The 19019-nt window shown below is 46.9% G+C and overlaps 1 protein-coding gene across 2 annotated transcripts in view; it reads right to left on the reverse strand.

Moving 5' to 3' along the window:
* jag2b (jagged canonical Notch ligand 2b) overlaps positions 1–15820 on the reverse strand; it is a 40465-nt gene extending 24645 nt beyond the window's left edge. For both annotated transcript variants that reach the window (XM_036542392.1, XM_036542391.1), the window contains exons 1-3: positions 15538–15820; positions 14573–14890; positions 1687–1741 (exon numbers count right to left, since the gene is read on the reverse strand). In XM_036542392.1, the coding sequence (XP_036398285.1) occupies positions 1687–1741; positions 14573–14890; positions 15538–15606 (442 nt within the window). In that variant the 5' untranslated portion in view covers positions 15607–15820. The remainder of the gene's footprint in view (positions 1–1686; positions 1742–14572; positions 14891–15537) is intronic.
* Positions 15821–19019: the final 3199 nt, after the last annotated feature.

Consider the following 19019-nt stretch of genomic DNA (forward strand, 5'->3'; position numbering starts at 1 on the left):
CCCCCCCCCCCCAATCCCCCAAGCCCCCACCCGCTTTCAGTTCCCAGTTTAAGAGAGTTTGCAGCAGTGTCGATCAGGATAGGCCTGGCATATTAATAACAGGCTCCCCAGCCTGTCTCAGGACTGCTCAATTACTGACCAGTTGCTGTAGGGAAAATACCTTGGTAACTTTGTTGGAGGACACCTGTTTTGCGGCTATTTTTAGCGTGCATTCTTAAGTTCTAGCCTTACAAAAGAATGTCTCCTAGTTTTTCTTAGGGTCAGCAACACTGCGGGACATACTTCTGCACTGCGGGGCCTTTTTTTCTTCGCTCTGCAGGGACATTCGGGCCGGCATTGTTTCCCACACTGCTCGGAACCTTTGTCCGAGCGGCGCGGAGATGAAGCGAAAACAGGATGCCGTGACCTCACGCTGGAGAAACGTGTATTTGCATTGTGCTTTACGTGGGGGGGGGGGATACGTAGACATGCGGGCGAGGCCCATTGATCTTGCCCGCGGTTCAAAGCTGCTCCGCTTCCAGCAGGGCCCGAGGTAGCCAGCGCCTAGCTAGGTCCTCTCGCATAGATTAAATTCCTCAATTAACCTTTTTTCCTCCCGACAATTCTTCCAAACAAAGCGGAGCAGGAGCGCAAACAGAGGGGCAAGGAAAAACAGGAAGCAGCTGTGGATCAACACGGCCGCGGCAGCCCCTTGTCTCGGCCCGCGGCAGGCGCTCTCTCTTTCCACCTCTCTCTCTCTCTCCTCCCGGCTCTGGCAGAACACGCTGTTTACAGGAGGACCCCGCTCCAACCGAGGGGTCAAGAATTACGAAAGGCGGAGGAAATCTCTTCCCTGTTGCTTCCTCTGAGAAATACCTACGCCAGGCAGCCATGGATGGACGGAACAAGGTGATGGCATCTGTAGGTCCATAAAGCAGGCATGTGTACGTGCCATGGATTAACCTATGTGCTCATAAGGATACTGTATCTCCATTTGTTTCGCTTGTCCAGGTCCCTACCTACTCTCACTCTTATCACCTTGGAGAGCTGCTAAGCTGGGAAAACCTCTCTGCGGCCCATTGGCTAACCTTACAAACCTGACCTAGCATTCATATACATCCAATGGCCATTCAATAGGTAAGACACCCTGCGCTACCATAACAACGGTCACCATGGAAGGGGCAGTTGTCCTTTGCAAGTATAAACCGTAGGTCTCTGCAATGGTTCACCAGCACTTACTGTTGCTTCGCAGCTGGAAAAAAAATGCATAGTTTATGTCTAAGCACTAGACAGCCTCCTGGCTTTGAGAGGATGACTTGCAGTTAAGCATGCCTTCACCTGAACAAACTGGTTGCAATGGCTAGCAGATGGCATGCCCATTCATGAAAATGTGCAGCATTTTACTGTACTGAGCCATCTGCTCCCTCTCAATCTTGGCACAGTCACGAGCCCAGTGAGAGATTTATTCCTTTTGATTTCGGCATAGCTCTAAGACTCCAATGTTAGCGTTCGCACTGCAGAGCCAGCTGAAGGAACCTCAGGTGTTTCTGAGCAGCAAGCCCAGACATTTCAGCAATGGAGGTGAGGAGAGCAGCCAAAGCGCCGAGGCTACTCCTCACATTTTTGCCCTCTCACACCTCAGCCCCATGCCGCCCAGGCTACTCCTTGCCCTATCCAACGGTAAAGGGCGTGAGGGGGGATACTCACTGCTGCGGGTGTCATTGTCCCAGTCCCAGGCCTCCACGATGAGGGTGTACGACCGCTGGAAGAGAAGCAAAAGGGCAGGGTGTTAGAGATTCAGCAGAACCCGTTTGGCACCAGGCGGATGATCACCCTGGAATCACCCACATGTACACACCCATACATACATACGCCTACACCGCACACACATACACAGGTCTGCACTGCACACATTACCCATGACACAGAGGCAATGCCTACAGAAAGAATTAGGCAGGCTGTACAGTGAACAAAGCACACCAGTGACAGAGTAAGTGACTGAGCATGGAATCTGTGCAGTACTCATGAAAAGGGTGACCCATAACAACCCATTACTGGGAAGAGTCCATTTCACCACTGCATTCATATATGCCCAATGTGGATTGGGGGCATACAGCAACTAACAACAACAGAGCAAAAGACACAGCTCCCCCACTGTTTTAGTTGATCATGACTGTCATAGGCTTACTCTCCCTCAGCAGTAGAGAAAGACACCGCAAGGTCATTCAACACTCCACTAAGTAGTTCTCCTGCCTGCTGAGTGAGCTTATGCATGTACACTTCACATGTTAGACTTGTCATCGTGCTTTCAACAGGCCAGACCAGAGAGATATGGCTGTGGGAGGAAGAGAGGGACGATGGCTGGTGTGGAACAGCTCCTCCACACGCTAATGCAGATGTACAGCAGATGTGCCTTAAGGAGACAGATTATTTGACATGGAAAGGAATCACACCGCAACCTATGGGCTGATAACATCTCCCCCTCCCCCGCTAACAGTTATGGCTGCCGTGTCTTTTGTGTGAGCGTGTGTTTGTGAGTGTGCGCATGTGGGTTATGCAGTGATATGAATCACCGAGGTGTCTTCGAGTACCTGTGTGTGTGCGTGTGTGTGTGTCCGTGCGTGTCCAGCCACAGGGGTGTTGATAGCAAGGGGACAGCACCGTTCCCACACACTCCTCTCCCTGATTAGCTGGATTAAGTGACAGCTGCCCAAATGGCTGGGGGTGAGGATAAAAGGAGCGGGGGAGGAGGGCCCTAAAGACCCCGCTGGGAAAGAAACCCATCTCTGAGCCTCCCAGAAGATTCGAACACAGCGCCCCCACCTTACATTCCTCACCCCCCCCCCCCCCCCCCCCCCCCCCCCCAAAAAAAAGTTTATTTTGCTGAGCGAGATGAATATCTGCTTGCATTTTTGTTGTCGGATGTTTGCGGATGGGTTATATTTGCATGTCTGGCTGCTCTATCACACTCGCAAGCGCGGAGCTGATAACGGCGATATTTATAAACTCGGGCAGGGAGCATGAGCAGAGGCGGCGAGTACCAACAGAGATCCCATCTCAGACCTGTCAGAGAGGGCGGCCCCTCCCCGGCATGGCGTGTGCTAGCAAGGGGAAGCACCGCGAGCGCCTCTCACCCGATCACGCCAAGCACGCACCTCATGATGGGCGCCGCCAAGCCACGCCTCCCTCCACACCCCGCTTCAAGACGGGTGTGCTCACTCACGCAACCTTGCTGAGCTCAGCCATCCGCGCCCCTGACAACCAAAGTTACCGATCTAAACCAGTCGTGACCAAGAGTTTCAGGGCACCCACTGGCCGCAGACCTGAATCGCCTGGGAATGGGCTTTCGGAGAGCGAGGATGCCACAGGCGGAGGTTCCCACGACAGGGGGTGGCCAGGGGTGTGTGTGGGGGAGGGTGTTTGGAAGGAAGATTATACAGCAGTGCTCAGATTAGAGGGACCGCTGTGTTTGAGGCCTGCAATAGCCCGTGGAGACCACTTATCAGGCCTCCGGAGGCTGACCCAGGCTGTTGCGCACTGCCCCATTAGCTGTGCACTCAGCGAGGGACTGGACTGACAGAAATTACTGACGTCTTACTGACATTACTAAATCTTACTGACAACCCTGCACAAACCTGGTAGAGTAATATTGTTTCAGGAAACTATGTCATGTCTGAGAAGCAGAGGACGTAAAATAAAACTTTATTTCAGTGAGGTTCGCATGCAACAGTTAAACAGCCTCCAGAAGAAAAGGGCGATGGCTACAAATAAAATCAGACACAAATCAGCTCCTCTTGGACGTTAGCAGCAGGAAACGGGAAACAGAAAATGCATTTCCTGCGCCGTGTTGTGACTTATCGTACTGAGCTGGGCAAACTGCTCTGCTCTTCCTTTTCCAAGGTTAACCTGCCGCTGGTCTCTTGTCCCTTGTCTCTCTGTACCGGTTTTGGCAGCTTGCGGTCTCTTGTGTGGACGAGAAATCCCACCGGTATCAGATGTCACAACTCGTTGCTGGCAAGGCCACAGAGGAGAGGGTGATGCTTCACTGTAGCAAATGTCATGCAGAAACATGGAAACGACCCCGCATTGTCACTCCCGTCACCCTCCCCCAGGCTGCAATGCGGAGGTGGGGGGGTTGGGGTTGGGATGGGGGGGGGGCTCATGGCAGATCCTGACACTTTGCTACTGTTCTATTCTTTCTTCTGGAATGGCCCGGGGGTCAGCGACCTTTTCAACAAGCTTCTCAGCATCGCATCTGATAAAAGGACCGCCCGACCCCATCGGAGTGGAGTGCACAGTGGCCAGGAGCTTTCACACGGTCTTATCATCCCCCCCCACCACCACACACACGCACACACACACACACACACACACACACACACCTTCCACAATGCTGTCAGCTGTCTCTGCTGCGTGCCCCAATCACGGCAGCCCCAAAAAACATCAGAGGCCAAGTGATTGAGAGGAGAGAGCAGAGCGCAGACAGACACCGGGGGGAGTGAGAGAGAGGAAGAGGTGGAAAGGTGGGGAGTGGGAGAGTGTGCTTTAAAGGCAAGAATGCTACTCTCAGCTGAAAAGCTGTTGCCGTTTCCTCTGGCAGCCCAAAGACTCCCACTCTCAGCTTGAGAGAAGTGCATTTCCTGTTCTTTCACTTTATAGCAGGGGAGTCCAAAAGAATAGTTATTCAGGAAAGGGACACATCTAAGATAAGACAGCTCTTCCCTTCATGACCTGCCAGACACCCTACTGTCTTTCCACAGAATTGACCGTGTCATACTCAAACACATCTTGATGCAGAGACACACAGAAACTGCACCAAAATGTATCATACAACTGAAAATTAGGTGAAAAGTATTTGGGTTACTAAACTATGTTTGCATGTGTGTGTGTGTGTGTGTGTGTGTATGTGTGTGTGCGCGTGTGCTGGAGAATCAGCAGCAGGAGAATCACCAGGAAGTGCCTCTGTCTTGACATCTGTCCTGGGACGAGAGACATTCCCAGGGGGAGGTCTCCATCCAGCACTAGACAACCCCCATATATTAAAGTGATTTATTGCCCTGGAAAGATGGAAATGTTGTTTATTCATGTGATAGCAAGTAATCACTGCATGTAATCTTCATTAATCTTAAATGTCATGACATGTAAATCCTGGCTTTCGGTCTTAAGGCGGCTCTCTAAATTATAGCTGGCGCAGGCGTCCTCGGAGGCCAACAGCAGTGCACCATCAGGGCAGGTGCTTCCAGGTCGACCTGACTGAGGAAGCAACCTTTAATTAAGCGCAGATACTTGACACCACTGAGCCAATTAAAAGAGTCTAAAGGATTTTGTCATTAGTTGGAATGAGATGAATCCGCTCCCAATTCAATTTCTTTATTCAATGAATAAATTATACGCCCCCAAACCCACCCACCCTCCCCCCCAAGTGTCCAAAAGATGAGGGCTGTATAGTATGGAATTCCATAAAATTTCCTTCTTCAGTGATCGTTTGATGAAAACAAAATTAGTTATGAACTCTCTCTTCTTCGTAGCTGTTTCAGAGAGTTTCAGGAAAATTAAGTGTTTTGTGACTCACCTCTAAAAGACACAGTCTCTCAATTTTCCAATACAATTATCACACAATTAACAACTTGGTATATATAGGTGTCAAAAATCCCAACCCTCCCTTTCTCACATTCGGCATGATAAAAATAAATTAGCGATTTTGTCCCTAGGGGCACAGAGGAGTTGATGAATTCAAAACATAAGAGAATGCCCATCTAGCATGTAAAAATGCTCTCGAGAGAGATAAATGATGCCCCCTACCACACAGTGAAATGGGAAAAGCATACTAGCCCAGCTTTCATGTGGGTGTGCGTGTGTGTGTGCGTGCGTGTGTGTGTGCCTGCGTGTGTGTGTGTGTTCATGCGTGCGTGTGTGTGTATGTTTGTGTGATATTGTTTTGATTTATTTTCAAGAAGACAGAGGGGATCTAATACCAGCTACCCAGTCAACCAGGACAGTCATGTTCAAGACAAACGAGTCTAGACTTGGCCTCGGAACAGACAACACAAGCCAGGGGGTCACCCTGGTGGGCTGACGGTATCCTCTTCACACGGGGCGGAGAAAAAACAAAAAAGACACCCCGAGATCAATCATCCGCCTGCACGGGAGCCCTCCCTACCGCGGCGTTAGGGCCGAGGGGGAGGGAAGAGACACCCCTCCCGCGGGTGCTGCGAGGGGGCGGACATGTCACCCGCATCCATCTCCACCGCGACAAGGACCCCCACCACCCACACACCGCAGGGGGGGCCCATCAGATCAGGCCCCTCTCCGGCTCCCTCAGCCTGCACGGCTTCCAGGGGCCGGCTGCGAACCCCGAGACCTCACTGGCAGTAAGTCGCTGGTGTTGTTGTTTTAAGGGAGAGAGCCACTTCAGGGCTGCGCGCGGCCCTGCCGAAATGAAAAAGGGCGCAGCTCCTAATCCCCTGGGTGCGAGCCAAAGCTGCCACCGCGGAACACTGTTCTCCAAACACAATCAAGACGAGAGAGAGAGAAAGAGGGAGAGAAAGAGGGAGGGGGGGGGGCTTCAGAGGGGCAAGGTCCAATCAAAGCAGGAAGGCCCCAGCAGAGCGCTGCAGGCCGCTGGCTCTGCCCGTGAGCCCTGAGAAACTGCGGTGGCGGCGGCCCGCGGTGACATTTGCACCCTGGGAGCGCCAGGGCTAAGGAGGCGCAGTTAGGCAGAAATGTAGAGGTTGCGTCGGGCTTAGTTCCCTTTCACGCCCTTTCTCATCTGCCCTGCCAGCTCAAAGGCAATGCTAGCTTTTGTTCCTCGGGATCTTCCCATGCCCCCCCACTTCCACTAGCCCCCACTCCCCCACCCTAAAAAACCTCTGATGTGGGTGAGGCACTTTACAGTGGAACAGCAACACCTGAGCAAGGCATTCAACACCAGATATTTAAATGCAGCCTACTTAAGTGCAATAAGAAACCCTTATGTAAACCTCCTTAAACCAATCCTCGATATGAATGACATTTCGCATCAAGCGACCGGCCCTGGCGTTTCTTCCCCTCCTTCCTGACATGATAAAGCAGACAATGGCTCTGTAAAGGGCATTGTTGGGCTGAAAGGCACAATGACAAAGCGCTTAAAAGGAACCCTTTTCTTCTCAGAGCCGGTAAATGATATTCAGGGCTGGGGAACCTCAGAGTCTCTCGTCCTTCCCTGATCCAGTGTCCAGCTCTCGCCTGCGCTGTGACACAGCGCCCCCCCCCCCCCCCCCCCGCCTCAGGTCCGTTCAGCGGGTGAAGCCGGACGCTGTGTCCGTGTCAGACAATGTGCGTTACGAAAACGCGACATCAGTAACTCAAAAGGGTAACTTCGTAACACCCAGCTGCGCTGGGCCAAGCCAAGCGAGTGAGAACAAATGCGGTCCGGGCAGCTTACAGCACGACGGCTTAGTGTCTGACGGAGCAGAAAAACTGCCCCCAGTGATAAACCTCAAGCACTTTGTCACCAGGCGCATGCACTTTATGTACACATACAGACCATTTAGCATGCTGCTGCTATGCCAACAGGATCATTAACAATGCATAAATACAATTCAGCAAGCCCCTCCCTCAGAGTGCTAATTAACCAGCAGCACACTCGCGTACTCACTCAATGCACAAATTAACACACGCGTACACACACAAACTCGGTTGTGCACACGCATGCGCACACACACACACACACACACACACACACACACACAAACTCACGCAAACACATACACACACAGACGCACACACACACCAGCAAGGAAACAAACAAAGGCACACACACTAACACACATGTGAGCACGCAGAGTGCCGTGCAATAACAGACTTCCTTTCAGCTCAGGTGTCTTCTCTCTCTAACTCTAGCATCTCCGCCTCCAATACAGTCTACTGCTTTATGTGCTAATGTAAAGGAAACAAAAAAACAACCCAAAATCCCCCTGCGCCTGTAGCTCACGCGTGCAAATCAACACTAAAGCAGCTTGCGACAGGGCACTCTGTAACAGTGAAGTCAGGGCACTGAGTGCAGTGGTAGTCAGCTGATCTGAGCAGATGTCTTCCACTCTAGAGCATGCTCACCCACTTCATAGAAGAGCCACGGCAAAGTGCACATCAGGTCAGCACTCCGCTACTGCTGAACCCAACCAGCGTACTCACACACGACCAACAACACCTTTCCTATAGCTCTGACAGTCTGACAGTCTACCTGACAGCTACTTATCTTACCTAATGTAAGGGGTACCCTCAGCTGTTATCTTGCAAAACGTAGTATGCCTTTAAATTATAATTTAAAATATAATAGGCCCTGAAATTCATTTAGTCAGTAAGAATTTGACCCATCCCAGAACCCCGGTTAAAGCCGGATATACCAAGAATGCCCCAGGTGGCATCAGCCATTAAAAGGTTCATTTTTAAAATGCCTGGTACACCCAAATTTTATCTGGCTGATTCATCCCTTGAAACACTACTCGACAGCTTTCGATATCCGCTGCTGATACGTGCAAAGCGCAAGCACATATACCAGGCGCTGAAAAACAGCCAAAAGACAATCGCGGCTCTCCATCACCCTCAGGATGTGCGAGTGCCCTGCCGCCGGGGTCCACAGTCATTGATATACATATAGGATTTAATTAGGGCCGAACACAATCTCCCGCCCCGAAACCACGACAGGTTTCAGCTCCGCAGAAATCCTTCCAGGCGCTCCGAGCCGAGCTCCATTATAATTTCAAACAGGTACAAGAGTCAAGTGGGAATTAAACTAGCCGTGTAATAACGCGCCTTAATTACAGCACTAGGCCGCCGAACACCTGCATGCATTTAATTTACCTCACGATGGCAAGCAGAGTAAGAACACAAGCCCGTGTTATTGACAACAGACTAATGCGTCAGAGACACAAACGGCGAGAGCAAAACAACCCAGCTCCCTCGCGTGTTTTTTCCCCCCCTTTGCGAAACCGAACGCGGACGGCGCGCTTGCGGCAAAAGAATTAGGAGACATCCTCTCGCACAGGATGCATTTGCACAGCAAGTTGCAGGGGCTTTCTGGCACTCTTACGTTGTTCAAAATGGAACCAGAGGAAGTTACTTGAGCTGGGAAGGCAAAACAAAACCAAGCAGGCTTCCTGGCAACAATTAGGGACTACAAGGCCTTAAACAACACACTACCCCTCCACCCTCCTGCCTCCCCCACCCCACCCCTCCTCCTCCTCCTCTCTGCTCACGTAATGCACTCACACCCTCCTGTGAAGTGGCATCCAGAGCTTTTAGTCTTATTAGAGCGGCACGCCAGGGCGCACTTGTCCCCTCCGAGGGCCAGCTGCTTTGCTCCACTCCCAACAAGACAGCATGAGGGTCAATTATAATCATCTAACACAATTACCATCGTCTCCGCACAGCTGCGTGGCATCGGATCAATAAATTTAACCTACTGTAATGGGAACGTTTCTCCTGGAAGAGCGAGCAACATATGTTCATCAATTTCATTTGGCAGAGGAGCCGTTCTCCCTGCTCGAGTGCATCAGCGCCTACTCGAGCAAATGTGAAGTCGCCTGAGCCGCTTCCAGCAAATGAGGGGAGGACTCAGACAGTCCAAGACTGTTCCTCCCTGCTTACACAAGCGCCTTCGATACAACCACATTCTCGAAGCAAGGGTTTAAAACGAATTAGACAGCCATGCTCATTAGCACTCTTTATTGATCTAAGCAGTTTTGTCTGAGTTGTAAATGTAAAACTCTTGCCAAACATTAATCTCAAAAGGGTTGAGATTAAACCGTCCAACCTAAAGTCCTCTAACCCTCAAACTGAGACACAGAGGACCTGTGGGAGAACAGACGGACTAGCCCTTTTCTCCAGGACAACACATCACCTTCTTTTACTGCAGGGCAATGTATGAATCTATCAGCGCATAAATCTGTCAAAGTTACCTCTCTAACAATAACGCATATGTCAGTCAGGAAGACATCTTTGTATTATAGTCGACCGGCTGTTCCGCCACGTCCGTACGAGATCTCATACCTCGCCAAACCTGACAGGGCACAGGCACGGGGCAAAGAGATGAGGCAGGATGTTTAGCAACGCTCGCGATTTACTATGTGAGAAGTCAGAAATGGGTTAAGGGAGGGGCGAGGTCTGAACCGGCACAATGGAGCACAAAGGAGAGAAACAAAATGTCTGTTTTCTGGAGTTGAACCCCAGCGTGACATTTTCTAATAGAACGAGTCTCTGTGAAGAGTCTGCTACTAAAAATATCTCCCCCGTGACCAGGGTGAGGAAAACACAGCCTTCAAGCATCCTCCTTTCTATTTCATGGGAAAATGCTACAAAAACCCAAATAGCCCTGGGGTTATGAAAAGGAAAATGTTTATTGAGAGCCGGGTAGAGACAAAAGGCGTTTTTGTTCATGGCAGAAGCTTCGGCCCAGAAATTCCTTCCGAAAAACACTTCTTGTTGGTTGCCACTGGGGGACACAAATAGACACCAAATCAATTATTTTCCAGTACCACAGATCAGGTTGTTTACACAAACTGGCACAAAGTAAAGAAGACAGTTTTATTCCAGTCATCATTAATAATGACAGACTAAAAATACCCTTAGATCTGGGCTAAGTGTTTGCTACAATGCAATTCAGTTTAGAGAAGAGACGTCAGACAGCCACAACCACCTGCCTGAATTCTAAAACTGACAATTATGGTATTGTGTTGTAAAGCAGAAATCCACCACTACTGAGTAATTGAGAAATCAATAATGTAATCAGAAGTGGATTTATTTTAGTGCTCATTCCCTGCAGCCCCCAGCCCCACTTCCAGGTGAGGTCTACACAAGGGGCAGCGCACTGAAAGGCCAGTCCAAGAGAGAGAGGTTTGGGGTGGGGGCTGGAGGGGGATAGATAATTACTAACTAAAGGACTATTAAGCTGTATCCTAGCAACCCCCAGCAAGCCTCCAATCAAATATGACTGCAGCTGTCATTTAGCCTTGAAGTGCAGTGCCCCTTTGCTCTAATGGAAGGTTCCAACCCTTATTTCTGTCATAAACAAAGTCATCGTCAATACAAAGAACACCAGTCCTCACCGTAAATCTGAGAGAGAATTGCTTACAATAACAGATATGATAAAAAGTTATATTTATAGAACCTAAACCATCACCACTGCATCTGTTGACCACAGGCATACTTTTAATAGTACATGCCAGTTGTGTGTGAACAACGTATTGACATGGTAAGAGTAAAACAGCTACTGTTGTCAACGTATCACTATTCAGCCAATTCCCTACTGAATATGCCAGTGACATTCAGTTGCACGAGTAAACCAACAAATTGTGTGACAGTCAGAAATTTAAACTAGTGCATCTCCAAAAGCTGGCTCATGAGACTCATCAGAATCTGCCTACAGTGCTGTTCTCTGACGAGCATCACTACCTCAGATATGAGTGAGTGTGAACCCCGGGCAGCTGCAAGACGAACACTCAGCTATCCGTTCACTGCCATTCACCTTAGGGAAAAGACACCTTTGTACACATTTCTCTTACACTTAGGCATCTTGTACAGTCCCGTGAAAAGGATCAATCTCTTGAAAATGTGCTGATAGAGTCTGGTTTCAGGCATTAGCGACTGCGGGAAGGCATTCACTAGCCCTGCGGAGACCCGATAAGCAAAAGTCATGAGACTTTGCTGACAAAACCGTACTCATGAGTGTCATTTACTTGCACGTGCTACATGTGAAGATTCCCACACATACATCTCAGGATGGGGTGGAACAGAAAAATCACTCCCAGTCAGCATTTACCTAAACGTGTGACAGCATCACCTTGGTTGGTTGACGTGTGGTAACCCACTACAAAGCAACAAAATTCCTACTCCGTTATAAGAAGTGAATATCCATCATCCCAACACAAGGTTTAGACAAAACACGGTGTGTTTACATCAATAAAAACCTACTTTATTTTATAAATAGGCCTCTGAAGGCTGCTGAATTTTACGGTTAGCTTTATTTATTATTCATGCACCTCAGCGAGCTGGCAAAGTCTCGCCTGACCTGTTCCATTCTATCAATCGTTAACGTTGCTAGCAGTCAAACAACAGAACCAAAAGCTGAACTTAAGACCCAGCAGTCAAGCAGTCCCCTCCCCCCAGCACTACCACTATCTGACAAAGGCACCGCTGTCCACTTTGAAGCAGGCCTGTTTAGGTTCCAGCATGAGTCGTTTTTTAGGCTGTTTCAGCCACTGTGATACACACAGCAAATGCTGTGCTGCACACAGCTTACCAGTAACTGGATACGACCAAAGCCCAGTTACTGCCCCAACTGCTGACAGCTGACCATCAAGACTGGATTTCATGGCCACTTCCACCAGAGGGCACACCCAATATTGAAGTTCATTCGTTCTTTTTTTTCCCACTGAATTGCCAAGGAATGACCACCTGAACAAAAGTCACTTGTGATTTTCACATCTAATCAGTGGCTATGAAATAGTGGGGCACTTGAGTCTTTGGCCAAACCATTTGGTTCATTCATCTGGCCATATTATTTCTACAAAGAGAGGTACTCAAGAATTCGAGCTCATAAAACAAGGCGTCTATCCCTACATCAGCGAGCAAAACTTGCACTGGTAGTGGAACCGCCACTGGTGTCTTGAGACACAGAAGTTACATGTCAAAACAGAAAAATAAATAAAAGAATCCAACACAACAGGTGGCAGCCTCCTAATCTGTATAAGGTGCTAGATATCTCTTTACAATACACCACGGATTCAGTTACACTGAGAACACATCAAACGGATGTCGTGGCACAGGGAAACATTCCACCAGCAATTTCATTAGCCTCCAAGGAACACTCCAGAAGAGCAAAAACTGCATGGCAACTGTCAGAAATACTGCTGTAAATCAACCTTGTGTATTTCTACACCACTGAATTAAAATATCTTAAAAAAAATAGGTGAACGATCAAAAATGATATATCTCTTACTTTCTCTTGTTTTAAGTATAACAACAAGGTATTACACATGAACCGAGCTCAAATCAAGGATAGTGTTTCAATCAATACTGGCCAACGTCTATGCGATGACATAACCAACGGAATGGTTTCCCACTTCAGGCAAACGCTCAGTTAACAGACTCCCCGCACGTCCTCCGTGCTTCCTCGGGCACCTGTCCAGAACTTAAGGTGAATACAATAGCCTACTATCAATCTTTGTTGCAGCAATGAGAAATAACTGCAAAACACAAACTGGCAAACCTGACTGCATTTTCGACGTTAACGGGGGCCAGTACTAATGTGACTGATTTGTGAGGTACGGGGGAAAGGGGAAAAGATAAAAGAGGGGAATTCACTCGCTTGTCACCTTTTCCCCCAACACAAAATATCTTCCTCTCAATTTATTCCTTACACGGATTCTCTGACAGGAAATGCGAGTTACAAGAGCAACTTTGCAGATTACTTCCCCCTGTATGCTTGAAGTAAGAAGGGTGTGCGTTTTTATTCCCGTGAGCAAGTCCAGTCAAGTGCTGCCTTAAGTAAAACATCGCGCAGTTGCAGCTTTCTCCTTCTTACGAGTATTTTTCCACTACTTGCGCATATAGTTATCGCAGTGAGAATAACGTTCTACGAGGACCGATAATAACAAAATACATCGGCTGCTTTATGTCAGCAATCCTGAATTACATGACAAAAACAAACAATATTTTCGGCCTTGAATTACTTTATCGCGGATAGAAGGCGTTCTCTGACGAGTCAAGACCGGTGGGCTATATGTTTCACACTTTTTTCCCACCATGACCCAAAATACATATTTGCGACCCTGTGTTATTTGGTAACCGTGGCGCAACCAACAGGCGCACTTCTATCAGCCTGATCCCTCGCGCGCGCTCTCCACGCGCCATTGTGTGCCCGCTAGGCTGTCCTGCGGAATCCACACCTGGAGCAGCGTGCGGCACAAGTTTCCGCCTGAGACACTGATCACATTAACTGCGCCCTGATACCTATCCGACTGCTCGCTAGATATTCCTACTGCAGGTGCGAAGGGCAAAATTACTGTCAAAATAATACGACACGCGAGGTAAGTAAAGAATCAGTCATGTTGCGAATTACAGACGTGAACAAAAATCTGGGTAAGGAAAGAGGAAATTTCTTAGATTCATCCAAAGAAACTGCTATTTTTGTCAGTCCTGTGAAGCTATACGCTTTCCCAGATTCACACATTGCAATGTTGATTGCTGGAATGCAAGCGGACAAGCAGTACACTGGCCTTTTATATCTTCTATTGGGCACGACGTGCAGGCAATTTCTTTAATTGCTTGTAATGCCGGGAATATCCTTATCACACGAAGACAAGAGCCCTCTACACCAGAGATCAATGCCACACTTTCCAAACCTGCGTAATAATGCATGGCGCTCAGAGCGGAAAACAATCCCAATGGAGTAATCAGAGTTACGAAGTTTGTGAAATTACTGAACCTGTCAGTACCGTCAAAACATAGTCCAGCTGCATGTCAGCTGCTGCAGTCTACTTCTCGTTTAATAACTTCACATCTGGTTAACCTGTCAAGCTATGTAACATCAAATACAAATGAGTAAAATACTTACCGGCCAAGCGAATTGGAAAGGAATTGTTATCTTGCCAGCACCGTTGAGTTTGTTTTGATTGTTTTTGATATTCTTAAAATGAAAAGTATTTCCACCAAGAACGTTAGTAGATCCAGTTCCGTAAGTGCACAAGCCAGTGGTCGTGACCTCGGATTGATATTCCTTTAAACATACTTTAAAGTACGTATCGCACTCGTCCCGGCAGCGGCGATCCTGTGAGTTCCTATTGCCATCGCAGCATTCCCCGTCCGACAACTCACCGTTTACATTCTGTACGGTAATCAGCTGCAGCTCAAAATAGCCCGAGGAGTGGGACACCTAAAAATAACAAATGAAAAATTAAGCAAAAAATATATAAATAAATAAACAAATAACTTCCAGAAGAACAGCACATAGCTATGAATTAAAGTAACGTGTCTAATATCAGAGTAAGTGTTAGGTTGGTCATTTTATAACAGCTGATAGGGCGCTAATGCTTTTGCTCAACCACATATCCTTGACATATGATTCCATAACATAATACTATTTCGAACAGATCATTTATCAATATTACCTATAATACTAGTGGTCAATCCTGTTCTATGAGCTAAGCTTCAAGGAGCTCAGAATTGTTCACTCATAATAACAAGCGTTTAAAATGAGAATACAACTCTTGACAAAAAAAAAACCTAAATAAAACCACAGACGGGCAAAGTTTGAGGTTTTATTCAGCAACACATTGCACGGAAACAAAACGCAAAACGTTCAACCTGAATTTTACTTCGCGGAGCTCAATAGAATTGCAGGATCACATGATTTCAGTGAAAGACGACAGCATAATAAAAAAAAAACAGAACTTTAATGTGTTAAGTATATGATTTAGTCTTCTACAGAACAGCAAGGAACTTTTGACCATGTATGACTTTTTATCTTTTATGACATCTATTTAATCATGCATTCTGAATATCTGAAAACAGTCCTCTTACCTTAGTCCATAACGTCAATAGCAGACACACCATTGAAAAGCAATTCGTAATCCTTATACAATTCCACATGCCTCTGATTAATTAATGTATCATGAGAAAAAAATATATATATTTTGTTTGCTGCCGTTGACCGGCGACAGGGTCCTCCGCTCCTGGCATGCAATATTCACAAGCGTGATCTATTCCTACTATCTTTCCAAATGGAAGAGAAACATTAGATGCGCGTTAAGGAACAGCCGAAGCAGCGCACAGATGGTCCAGCCACAAGACTCTCCCTCCGTCAAATCACTCCACGGCAACTGATATGTTACAGGGCTAGAGCCAAGCTCGAGGATGTGTTTCTGATTGGCAGCCGAGCAAACCACTCACTGACTCGAGTTCTTACATTTGGTGAAGACCGATCTGCGAGCCAACCAAAAACACAGGGGGCGGAGTATAACTAAAACTTGTCGTGGTACGTTTGTGGCGGAGGGCGATAGTCATGTTATCGATGCAATTAAATCCACAAACGCCATTTATTTGAAGTGGGGTTTTTTTGTCCGCTTTCGCTGTTTTCCACTGCCTTATCCGTTTCTGTGAATGTTTATTAATTTCCTCGTAATTTCTGGGCGATTTTCGCTCTATGAGCTCTCCGTTGGTTATAGCGTTCATTAGACCCATGGCGTTATAATTTTACTGTTCGCGACATCTCTTGACGACAAGCAATGTCTTATAAATTTGAAACATGCAATAAACGCAGTCCTCTTATCCTTTGTTTTATAAAACACTGCATTAAGTTTTTAGGTGCGCTTGTCTTAGCCACCGAAATGCGACATCCATGCAAATTAGTTGATCCGTCATTAAATTTAAGTTCCATAACCTTATGCAAATTGATTTATAATTATGAATATTACTTGTACTTTTACTATCTCAACATGTCTGAAATTAATTTTGTAGACTGAAAATGAGGTTGTATCTGGGAGTGCCACATGTTGTACTAGAATAATCGGTGGAAGAGAAGCGCTGCGAAGGCGGGCGTCTCTCTGTTACTAATTCACGTGGCTATCAGCGCCCTCTTCTGTACGTTTCAGCAATACTTACGGCATCTATATACAGTATAGGTGGTACTGTGCACTGCATATATTTAGGATTTTATACTGAATAACAATAGTAATAGAGATTGAACTATGATTGATCATGGTAATATGGACAGGGTGTAGAAATACTAAGGCGAAAATTAATTACAGTTTCCACTGCATTTCTTATTGGTTAAACGGCAGCAGGTCTACCAGAACATACACAAGCATTTCTATCAGCAACATGCTTTGCAAGCGGTTGTAATGTCTCATTTGGAAATAATCCACGAGTCTCGATGTCAGTGTCACAGTAACGCATTGCTTTGTGCAAATGCTTTCTGAAACACCTCAGATTCAATGAAAGTCTTTACTTTTTGGTATGAAAGAGCAAAGGCCATAGACCAGTGGCATATTACGAGGCCAAACCTGTATTCATATCCAATGAAAAGTCAGAAAATCAGAACTGCCCACAATGTCATTTAATTTTTGTCGTTGCTTTTACTGTCTTTAGCCTTTTGCCTGATGGTGCCTGATGTACAGGCAGGGAGAGGAGGCAACATGAGCAAGAGGAACACCTACAGTACCTGTTCAACTGGCACAGGCAGTGTAACAGAGCAGACCGGCCTCTGTCTCCCTGTCTGCCCTTGGCACTCGGCAGCTCTCAAATGCGAAACAGAGGAAATGCAAAAAACATGAGAAAAACAACCTAACTTCCACCTGTAAGATTAGTCCGGTCTCGGGACTTCGCATTAAAATTCAACCAAGTCAGTCCTGAAAGACGAGGAGGATGAGGATGGTTGAGGAGAAGGATTATGAGGTGGAAGAGGAGAAGGAGGAGGGTGTGTTGGAAATCTCAAGAGAAACGCAAAGTGAATTCCTCCCCTCATCTATTTTTCATTTCCCCTTGAGGCATTGTGCACACTCTTGTAGCCCACACCAGTTCCCTTTTATCTCTATTCATCCCCTTCCCTGACCCACTTTAGTAGTCGGCATATACATTAGATCAACACCAATGAAATAACATAATACAGCAAGCCGTGACAAAGACACATTTTCGTATATTGGAGTTTTTTCAATGGGAATATTTTACTACATAGTAATAGTCACAAGTGTCTAGCAGTACAACCAATATCTAAATATGATTGTATAGTAACGTATCTTAACTGCATGATTAAAATTGATTTCAGTATGAAGGATGTAAGCCGATGCAAGAGGGACATTGTGGATTCCTGTGGGCGTCAATCACATAGTCTACTGAATTGCCCTCCACGGAGGACTGGCACCATAAAAGAACAGCACACCTGCCAATTGGCAGCAGATATAGACATTTATCAATTGATCAGGGCTCAGATATGTCAGCTCTGCAACAACACTGGTAAGGGAGATGAAGAGGCAGGGAAGATCAACTCTGAAATCAACACTGCCTGAAACGAAAACCCATCTGTTATGTCCTAATGCTCTGTAATTCGCCTTAGATGGGGGGTGTGTGCCAAATTACAACGCATTGTCACTTGTAATAATAGCAAAAACAAACATAAAGATGTTCTGTCTTTTTGGTTACAAATAATCTGACAGCTGTCACTGCTCCACATTATTTTGTTACACAAGACATCTATTGTCTGAGATGTTTGTAACTCATGCTCTGAATGTGAAAATATGTGAGATGGATGGGTGTCTGATTACTGCAAAAATTTCCTTCTTTCAGCTGCTCAAGTTGTAGACCATCTAGTCTGGAGTGCTTAAGTCAGCAAAAAAAAAAAAAAATCAGTTGATCTCTTCAGAGGCCACAGTGGTGATAATCTCAATGTCCTTTTTTGACCTGGGTTTACCTCCATTGTGACCCCAACATTTCAACATGCTTTTGATGCTAATGTCAGCACACAAGAGGGCTCAGTTGTCATCCGCCCCTGTAAATAAACATACCAGCGCTCCAGCCTGCGCTTGATTTCTGCAAGCGAAGAATGAGGAAATGCCATACCGGACCAAAAAAAATCCAGCCCTTCAAGTTTAACCATAGAGGCCTCAACCGTCTCTTTGTACCTGACCATGACACAGGGGGAAGGATCTTGTCACACGTGGCAGCTCTGCATAGTCCTCACATGGAACTCCACCAAGCTGTAATCATTTTAGCAAACGCTTTTCAGCGAGCCATTTAAAGTCACTCCCTGCGTGCCGTGGATGAACCTGACTGCATCCTCTCTGTATGTGCATTTCAAAAACAGGTGACACTTTTCCGGCAATCACAGATCCCTCCACTGGATCTGAAATCCCCGCAGTCGGTGTAGTGTAAGGTGAAGAGCAGCAGGGATCTGCGCTAAAGAGGCATGCTGGCGAAGGACTGTGATGACAGCACTGGATTAAAAACGTATTAATATATCATTTTTTTATTTCACACTAAGAGGTTTCACCTTGTACTGCTTGTACAGT

Source organism: Megalops cyprinoides, chromosome 12, assembly GCF_013368585.1.
Source record: "Megalops cyprinoides isolate fMegCyp1 chromosome 12, fMegCyp1.pri, whole genome shotgun sequence".
In the NCBI taxonomy this organism is placed as follows: domain Eukaryota; kingdom Metazoa; phylum Chordata; class Actinopteri; order Elopiformes; family Megalopidae; genus Megalops; species Megalops cyprinoides.